At 41.3% G+C, this 10,547-nt stretch overlaps 1 protein-coding gene across 1 annotated transcript; it reads right to left on the bottom strand.

Moving 5' to 3' along the window:
• Nucleotides 1-4,617: 4,617 nt before the first annotated feature.
• On the bottom strand, nt 4,618-5,103 carry LOC149262417 (uncharacterized). The gene has a single exon (XM_089379088.1). It carries the CDS (start codon nt 5,101-5,103, stop codon nt 4,618-4,620), a length of 486 nt encoding a protein of 161 aa, XP_089235214.1.
• Between the last annotated feature and the right edge of the window lie 5,444 nt (nt 5,104-10,547).

Below are 10,547 nucleotides of genomic sequence, written 5' to 3'. Positions count from 1 at the left end.
TGATTGCAAGTGATATCATTAAAATGAGCCTTAAATATATTTATTTCATCCAAAATATTACTGAGTGTGTGAGTGTGGCAAGCAGTAATATTATTGAACCAGTCTATAATGGTCTTCGAATCTCCATATATATTAATGCTCATGCAGTTATGTCCCAAGGAAAAATGCATGAGATGACAAAGAGTGATGAGTTTAGCAAACTTTTTAGTGCCAACCCCCAAACCCATCCGGACTTTGTAGTAATGCTGTTCACTAATGTATAGGATGAAACCACCTCTACACCCCTGTTGTTGTGCTGCGCCATCAAAATATGCTTGAGGGGTATTTTTATGTGGAGGGGCATGTGGCCTGCGAGTTCGAGATTGGGGAGGCTCGGGAAACTCGTTAAAAGCCGATATTATTTGTGCTGCAGTGTGCGGCCAACACACAGGTTTGCTATCAAAGATGTTTCAATTCCGTGCCAACCAGAGATACTAGCTGATAATCAAAGGGAGGCTTTGTATTTTTGACCCTTTATGCCGGTGATACCAGCTTTCCCAGGCTCTGTTAATCTCTTCGCCTTCCCATGAGCTCGTGAAACGAATAGAAGTGGAAATATTTTGCCACAGGTCCATCAGGGTTGTACACTTCAGAAAAAGGTGTGATGTCGATTCCGCTGCTCTTTTACATAGTGTACACCAGGTAGGCTCGTGGATAGATCGGTGCATGATATTTTCACTAGTGGGGACTTTGTCTTTTAATATGCACCAGAAAAATAGTTTGATTCGAGGAGGCACTGTGAGTTTCCAAATTGTCTTCCACTAGAAAGTAATCAAATCCGGTACTTTGTGTGAAATCAATGCTAAATAGCCTGACTTTGGAGTGTATAAACCACTGTCAGAATGATGCCATATGAGTTCATCCGGGCCCTCTTTGATCCTAATGTGTGATTCATATAGAGCAGTAATATATTCATGCCATTCTTGGTGCCAACATTGTGGTAGGTCAATCTATTGTGAAGATTTCCATCTTTGTGCCAAAATGGTTGAATTATGAGGGTCCGCAATGTTAGCTAGGACCTTATACTCTTGGGAATGTAGATGCTGTATGAGATTCTTGGATAACAGATGTTTGCCACTGCTTCCATTCCATGGATCTAGGCTGATGCGTTCCATAGAACCATCATTTATTCTCCAAACTAGATTATCCCTAATGAGAGGCAGTGAATGAAGAAGTGCCTTCCAGACAGATGAGATACCAGATTTGGAAGCCGAATCCAATCCATGATATTCTGAGGCCAAATGTAAGCAATGTCCACCCCATTTTTGTAGCTGGAGCCTGTGCAGATAAAGGAAGATCCTTTAGGCCCTAGCCTCCCCATTTTTTAGGCAGCGCAATCTTGTTCCAGCCAACCCATGCAAATATCCATTTATCCTGGTTCCCATTCCATAGATTTCTGATACAGATTTGGTGTAGCCTGGCCAAGATGCTTCTAGGGATCCAAGTGAGAGCCATCCAATAGATAGGCGTGGCCTCAAGTACAGATTTAACCAATACAAGTCTACCGACTCTGGACAAATATCGGTGACTCCATAAGTTAAGTATTTTCTCTAGTTTAGTAACGAGCCAAATCCAATCAGCTATTTTTTGGTTGATAGGCTTGATCCAGAACCCTAGGTATTTAAGACCCTGATCTAATGGATTGATACAGTATGGGAACAGACGGTGAGAAAATTGAGTCTCATGGATGGAGGTTCAGGTGAAAGTGATGGTAGATTTAGAGTGGTTTGCTAACATCCCAGTGGCAGATGAGAAAAGGGAGAGGATCTTTGAGAAGGAGTGGGAATCCCTGATACTACCATCAAGAAAAATAAGGACATCATCCACAAAAAGCAGATGGGTGAGAAAGCAGTCATCAGATATCTTGAGACCACAGAGATCACCATCTCTCTTAGCTGATGCAATCAATCGACTGAGACCATCCATGACAATCAAAAATAGGAGAGGAGAGAGGGGGCATCCCTATCTAAGTCCTCTTTCAGAGTGGAAAAAATGAGATGCAGACCCATTGATAAGCACACTGAAAGTGGGAGTGGTGATACAGGCCATGATCCAGGTGATGAAGTTGTGGGGGAAGCCCAGATGGATAAGAAGCATCTTAATGTAAAGCCAACTAACACGATCAAATGCCTTTTCCAAATCAATCTTTAGAGTGATGGCCTTTGGTGTTTGGTCCAGATAGTATAAATGGCTTCCTAGGTTGTGCCAATAGCTTCATTTATCTGCCGATGTTCTAGAAAGGCAAATTGTTGAGGGGCAATATGATGGGACAGGATAGGGTGGAGACGGTTTGCAATGATCTTGGAGATGATCTTATAGAGACAATTACACAAAGAAATGGGTCTGTAGTCATTGAAAGAGGATGGGGAGTCTGATTTTGGAATAAGAGCGATAAAGGTCAAGTTGATGGCATTATACAGAGACCCAGATATTTTGCATTCCTCCACTACCCTCAGCAGGTCTTGGCTAAGAAGCTCATAGAATGCGAGGTAGAATTCGATGGTCCAGCCATCTGGACCCGGACTCTTATCCTTTTTGAACCATTTTAAAGTGCCCTCAAGCTCCCCAGGTGTCACAGGGTCGAAAAGTGCCTCAGCCTCATCCTCATTTACAAATCTGGGGAAGTGTCCAGCAATATTAATAATATCAGCAATATTCGATCCCGGAGGATTTTTGTAAAGGTTCTTGAAATGAGTAGAGCCAAGGTGGGAGAGCTTGTTAAAAGTATTAGCCACTCCTCCATCTTGTGTAGGAAGATTCCAAATGGTGTTTGTGACCTTTTTTCCTTTAGCATAGCTATGGAAGAATCGAGTGTTGTCATCCCCTGCATTCAACCATATAGCTTTGCTTTGAAGACAAATAGATTCCTCTCTGTCCTTTAATATCTGAGACTTCCGGTTCTTTAGCTCCACTAGGTGAGATTTGTCTTCAGCAGTGTTAAACCCCAAACTTCGCTCATCGAGTAGGGAGTAGAGTTCTGATTCTATGTGCAAAAGAGTCAAATTCTTCCTCTGATATTTTTCTCTGGCCCAATTGATGGAGAGGTGCTTGAGCTTGGATAGATTGGAGTAGAAGCCTTTTGTCAAGGAGTCTGATCTATCAATCGGATTTGCAGCCCAAAAATCCATAACCATATGAATATAAGATGGGTCCTGAGGCCAAACATGATTAAACTTGAAAGGGGCTTTTGGCTTATAGTCAGGTCCCAAGATCTCCAGGTATATAGGGGAGTGATCCGATATGCCTCCAGCTCCTACCCACTATTTGTAGTGATGCAATTGCTGTATAAGGGACCCTTTCATGATGAATCTGTCTAGTCTACGTGCAAGGGCAGCCTCACCCACCCATCTATTCCTCCATGTGGGGAGAGGTTTATTCATAGGGACATCAATTAGATTATATCTCTCAAGAAGATTAGTCATATGGCCCGTGATCGAGTCCACTTGGGCCATGGATCCCCAAGATTCACCATATCCTAGGGAGAAATTGAGATTGCCCCCAATAATGATATGATCAGCTGAAAAAATGGAGAGGCCAAGCAGGTGCTCCCAAAAATGCTCCCTTTGTTGACATGGACCGTAGATGTTAATAGCCCTAAGGTTTGTCCCCAGATTTGCTGAAAAGAGATCTATTCCCATGAACCCATGACCTCCCTAAGAAGCTTGAAATCTGATGGATTTGGGGTTGTATCCAATTTCTAGGCCACCGGACCTCCCTGTAGAATCCATAGCCGAAAAAATCCAACCTGAAGAAATAGAGGTTAAAGAGTCAGTGATGAGATTAGCTGGGCCTAGGGTTTCTTGTAGCATTATAATGTCAACAGGTTTAATCTCAATCAGTTTGTGTAGGGCTAGTTTCTTAGAGGCACTAGCCATGACCCAGCAGTTAAAGGAAAGACATTTCATGGGGGAAAGCTACCAGGGGTGTTCGCTGCTCTAAGAACCCCGTCAAGAGTAGATTGGCAACCAGAGGCGACTTCAGCTTCAACTCGCCTGATAGCTTTTGATAGGTCAGATTTTCTCCCCCGAGAAGTCAGAGGGGCTATACCAGGTATGGAAAGACCCAATCCGGCAAAATGCACCGGGGAGCCTCGAGATAGTAAACGAGGACGAAGATTGTAATGATGAGATTTTGAACCCCTAGACGAAGATGGTGAAGAGGAGGATGTGGATAATGAATGCAAAGAGGGGGCAGATGGTGCAATGACAGGGGAGGTGGGCAAAGTGAAATGTGCAACAGAGATGGATGGTGCATTCATGGAAGAACAGAGAGTAACACAAGTGAAAGGAGGAGAGAGAGATGTACCCGAAACTTTGGCGGCTTCTGCTGCTGCCCGAGACCTGGTGACCAGTGGCGAGAGAGTTCTGTGGGCCCCGTCCACTGCCTTTTGAGAATTGATGGATGAGTGAATAGGTCCCGGTGCAGGAGAACGTTGGATAGCTAGTGAGACAGTCTTGGAAGGTACAGTGGATAATATAGGGGTATCCCCTGGTTTTTTGTTAAGGGGGCAGTCCTTGAATATGTGACCCACCTTGTGGCATTGTTGACATTGAAATGAACCCCTTCGTAATCCAAAATCTATATCTTGATGAATTTCCCCCAATGCAAAGTAATCTTCTCCTCCAAACCCTCGCTAGTATCTAAATGTACCAGAATATGAGCAAGGGTTCTATTCCTTGATTCCACAAAAGTGCGGTCATGGTCAAGATATGTCCCAAGGGCATTCCCTATACGAATGAATACCTCCTCACACCAGTACTGTAGAGGGAGCCCTGGCAAGCGAACCCATAGTGGACCGGCCCCAATTTGTTCTCTCTCAGGGTCAAAAAGAGGGCTCCATCTCTTTAATAGGACCGGCGCCATCTCAATGTGCCAGTATCTGGCGAGCACCAAGTCTGTGTAATTCTCTTTTGCAAAATGGAGAGCAAACCAACCTCTAGGTAAAACTTGAACCTCAGGCAAATCTTTGAGTATTCCCCCCCAGATTTCCTTGACCCATAGAGTGAGTCGAGTGGCTGAATACGCCCTACCACGAACATGTCCGACAAGTATTGTGCTAGCCATGAGAGCCGCTTCCCCGATCGCAGAGGTCTCACCGAAACGGATCGAGATATCCTTTGAGGTCGATTTCACGCACTTGGTTTTTCTCTTCCCCGAACGAGGTGCAGATGGGTGGTCCGTCAATGGGTCCAGGGAGCCATCCAGGGGGATGGATTTAGCAGAATTTACCTTGACTTCTGGAGTCTTGAAACAACCCGATGGTGAATGTAGGGGGATAGAAGAGTTTGGGGCCATCGAAGGATGAAATGGGTGGATTCAGTTCAAAAGAGGTTGATGGAGGCGAGATTGCAGAAAAAATATGAAGGGTCCTAGGGGACAAAGGGGGAATATCCAAAGCAGGGGATCCGAGGGAGATTGATCCGACAAAGAGAGGAGCTGAACAGTGCTCCGGTAAGGCAACCACTGGTGATGTGTTAGGCAGAAAAGGGTCCGATGGAAGACTAGGGCCGGCTTTCGATGATGAGAAAACAGGGTGCCCAAAAATGACACGATCCGGTTGCAGGTCCTCGGTATAATCGACTTCCTCTGTTTCCATTTAATCCCCCAATATACCAGCTGAAGAAGACATTTATGAAAATGACAGATGGTCCAGAAACGGGAAAGGAGGATGCTAACTGTCAGTGACGGGTACGCTACGCAGTAATGGTAACAGGGCTGCAGTAAAAACATAGGGTTTAACCCAAACCCTTACGTAAACTTGCAGTACTCATCTTCCTCCTCCTTCAATTTCTCTTGACTTGTGCAAGCTATGCAATAGCATATATTAGGTCATGCATTCAATAACCATTCATTTACTGATCAAAACATATTAAGAGCCATAACTAGAATTTTTCATCAAACCATGCTTATAATGAACATATATCTAGAATAATAACAATGATAGAACAATGATCAAAGCCACATAATAACAAGTATAAATACTCATGAAATACAAGAGGAAAAGAGCTCTTATTAACATATGCAAAAGACAACCAAGTCAGGGACTTCCACGTACCACCGAACCATATGTTCGGCTAAAACAAATCTCTCTTTTAGCCAATCACCCCTATGCCATATTCCAAGCATGAATGTGGGATCACATGGAATAAACCAAGAAAAACCATACTAGGTCTTCTAGAGGCCAAACCACCTCAACCCTCAACCAGTGATTCCACCTCACAATAGGACAACACTAACAATCACTAGATTGGTCTCTACCCATGTTTTCTAGGGCTCCAGAGCATTTGTTCCAACCTAGCTCCAGGACTAGTAACTCAACCCATTACTTTCATAGGGATCTAGAGTATTTCTCCAACCAAGGCTTGAGGACTAGTAACTCAACCCACTAAGGGTTCCAAATCATTTTTCCAACGAAGGCTTCTAGTACTAGTAAGTAAACCCAAGTTTTTCCAGATCTTCTTGAGCATTTGTCCAACCAGGGCTCTAGGAACTAATAAATCAACCCACAACAATCAAGATCATGAGCACTAATAAAAAAATAATGGGAAAACCCAGAAAACCATGGCTATCTAGGAAATTGAAAGGCTAGGAAAACCCATTGTTAATCCACAAAATCCTCTATGCCAATGACAGATCATAACCACATGCATATACCATGCATGCCAAAACTAGCAACGAAATCATACATGCAACTCAATACCTACAAACCAAACACATTGTACTTTTTGATCCCACAGTCCCCTTGCACGTTCCTACTTTTCCTTTGTCTTTTTTCTCCAATCCAAAAGTATGCCAAAATTCTCTAAGATTGCTTCAAGAAAACTTTAAGTCTACAAGAGAACAAGAGAGAGAGAGAATAGAATAGAATTCCAAGCTAAAACTGACACAAAGTTGTGAACTGATCCTCATAAACCTTTTCATAATTGAGACCTCTATTTTCTTCATTTTCCTCTATCTTTCCTTCAACTTTTCTCACATGCAATTATGTGACCTTTCACCTTCCTTCTCTCCTATTTTCCATTATTTTCATAAATAAATGCCAATTAATGTCATTTTTCCTTTGCCATTTCCTTTGCCAATTTACATAGCCATTCATTAATCACAAGTGATCTCCATCGCTATATTTTTTCCTAACATTCATCTTGGAATACGTGTCCCATGACCTTGGTCTTATTTTTCCTTTATTAACTTTATTACCTAGATTTTTAACCAGGGTTGTTACAGAACCCTCCCCCTTGGGGGAACACCATCATTGATTTTCAATGATGCTTATAAAATAGCAAACACATGCTACCTATTGATCTTTATACCATAGCTCGATACAACATTTACATCATATCCATCTGCTAAAACATAACCAACATATCATGAACACCATACCACTTATTGGAGCTTTGTAACACAACTTAATGCGGTATTTACAACATATGAATTTATAGATATAACCAAACACAACATAAATCATATACCAAAAGACATCATCTCAACTATCGAATATTGAAGGATACATAACCTGCATATGATCAACCATCTCCAATGTAGCTTCATCAAGCCCAAAGTTCTTCCACTGCACTTTAACTTGCTCGATTGCTTGATTTCGGATCATGGGTATTATTGAAGTGTTTTTGTAGCAATGATGTACCAAAAGGCACCTTATTAGCAGTAGGTTGTTCCCTGCAAAGAAAAACAAGAAATTTGGTTGTTGTCAATGGATAAGCATGAAGAAACAAAGTATTGTAAATGGCAGAGACAATACATACACAAACATAAACAAAAACAAAAACAAAAACAAAGAGATAAACACATAAATAATGCTTAATGAAGCAAACAAGTCAACATCATTATGGAAAATGGCTCCCTTTATTGACTATTAGTGGTAGGAAATGAATACAAATAGTAGAATACTAAACACTTGAAGAGAATTCTTTGAGCAATGGTGCAAAAGAAATCCTCATAAAGGAGGTTCTTTTCTTCACTCTATTTCCAAGATTCTCCTCTCTATCCAAGAAGTATCAAGACTCTCTCAATGGTGAAATATTTTCTACACTAAAGTGATGGATTTCTAAGAAGCAATTATGTCAACACGATAATGCTCTACTTCTTCTCCTTCAACAATGAAATTAAGGTTTTCTTTGATAGAAATTTTTCCAAAATAATATTGTCTCATGTTTTGGTTCTCCCATGGCTTGTTTATATATAATTTTTTTAATCCATATTCCCTCTCATGATAATGACTTATGATTAGGACAATATGATTCCATTGGGGGTTTCATATCTTCAGGGCTACTCAAATTAGGTTTCCATTGACTGAAATACCATCAGGGAATCGTATTCCAAGTGTGGGAAGTGATCTCGAATTTATGAGTCAGCCATTCCTTTGACGTCGTATCTTTTGAAGAAAATACCATACTTAGCGCGACTGTCAAAGAAAAAATCCTGGTGACATCAATTTTTAAATTCCATATACTTTGGAACTTAGGAGATTTTTTTTTTAATATTTATACTGTCTTCAACTAGAAAATCTTCACTTGTGCATTCTGCTGGAGGATTTTGGGTATCTTTTAGATTGTACAAATATGTGTACAATTTTTTGGTGTTAACAATGTCCTCCTAATGTGTGAGGCTAGGAGAAAGCGTATAGATGAAATACATCATGTTTTCTTTCCTGACTGAGAGTCTGATCAACTTCTGGATAAAGAGAATAACTTGTTTTGGAGGTGAGAAAAGAAACAACCTTAACTGAAGATAACATATAACCATGCTCTAAAAACAATGCTTATACAAGGTGGGCATGTCCCATGCTCGTTATGATGACTAGTGACAATTTATTACAAGAAAACATTAAATATTTCTGTCGAGTCAGCGTTGGAATGACTGACATGCTGATAGTTAATGATGATAATTGATGACACCCTCAAGGGAAATTCTGATACATAGATGAAGTCAGGTGTCCCATGCACTAATATGTAAGCACTGCTGAATGAGGTGCTAAGTGATGCGTGGGTCTTCGAATAAGTGAGAGAACTAAAAAGGTCATGAAGTACAATACCACCCTGACATGAGAGCTTATGTTAGTGTCAAATTTCAGGGGGACTGATGACATCAATGTGAAATAATGATTCCCATTTTTCCACACAAGGATGTCCCTAAAAAAATAGTGGGGGCATCCAAAGGACTGCTTCGATCCTAGAATATGGATGTTGAAGTCGATGGGAAAGAGGCATCAATCGCCTAAAATTTTGATTCGAGAAATCAAGATGTATACTGAAATATATTGTAATAGGGTGGGTCAACAAGTCATGATAACGAAATCTGATGGTATGATGGATATGGACAACTTTCCCGAGGTCAGATCTATAATGCAAGTGGTAGCGGTCAAAACATTTCTTTTGGGGCTAGTGGCCCTAGAATCGGTAGGGCATCTGAAATAGGTGTGAGTATGTGTTTGACTGGTGTGAAGAGGGTGGATGAATGTGGATGATGTGCGAGCTCCAACCAAGGGTGACTAGGGATTTCCGTCGTGTACAAGGCATGAACATATGGGTGGGAACCATTTTCCTAAAAAAAATTGTACACTTGCCAAAAGAATGTGAAGTTGTTTTGGGATGTACATATGCTAAGATGAGTGCCCCGTGAAAAAAATGACCTGCATGATGATGGAGGTAAAATTTATTTGCAGAGGGTTGGGGGCCCATTGGTTTTTCTTGGTGTTTTGCTGATGAATCAGATGAAGTGATGCAAAAGAGCTTATTCCATATGGAGGAATGGTGGGCCCAATGTATAATATGGAAGAGCATTCGCATTTATCTGTCACAAATGAGTAAGGTGGCTTGGGAGTAGGGTAGGTTAGAAGTAAGTGAAGAAAAGGTGAATGAGGCTAATCTTCAAGATATGAAGGTGAGGTGGATCCCAGATAAGAGTATATGGTCATGGATTAAAAATAAGCTGTGGGGGTTTATAACATGAGTTGGGAGGCTCTATTGACTGTCATGGACATTTACCATGTGAAAGGGGACGTGGTGGTAAATGTGGTTGAGATGATGGACCCTATCGTGCCATTTGGAGAAATGATGTCAGGATATGGAAAGCTTGGTAGTAAGCCTATCATGCTGAGTGATGAATGCCCTGTCAGTGGCCATCGGGGTATTGATTTTGGAGAGACGTTGTTGACATACCTGCAACTTCAATGACCCATACCACAAGTGAAAACATCTTGATAAAAAAATATGTAAGCTAAAAATGCACTAAGCATGATGAATAAAAAAATAGGAGAAGGAACACCTGAAGTAAAGTTCTGAGCGTGCAATGGGCCCAAAAAATGAGTTTGGATTTGAAATGGAATGGAGGGTATCATGATGAAGATGATGTGGTCCCGATGCTTGTGTCCCTCATGATTCTGGAAATGAAGGTCATGAGCACCTATATTGGACTTTGGAAAATGTCAAAAAGGTCGATATATAGGGAAAAGTGGGCCTTATGCCACCTCATTTGTACTTGCTATCTTCGGA

The sequence above is a fragment of the Pinus tabuliformis genome, chromosome 6, assembly GCF_031772625.1.
Source record: "Pinus tabuliformis cultivar Carrire ecotype Pingquan chromosome 6, CPIR1, whole genome shotgun sequence".
NCBI lineage: Eukaryota > Viridiplantae > Streptophyta > Pinopsida > Pinales > Pinaceae > Pinus > Pinus tabuliformis.
Note: the sequence above shows the minus strand (reverse complement) of the source record. Positions and strands in the feature narration are given on the sequence as shown.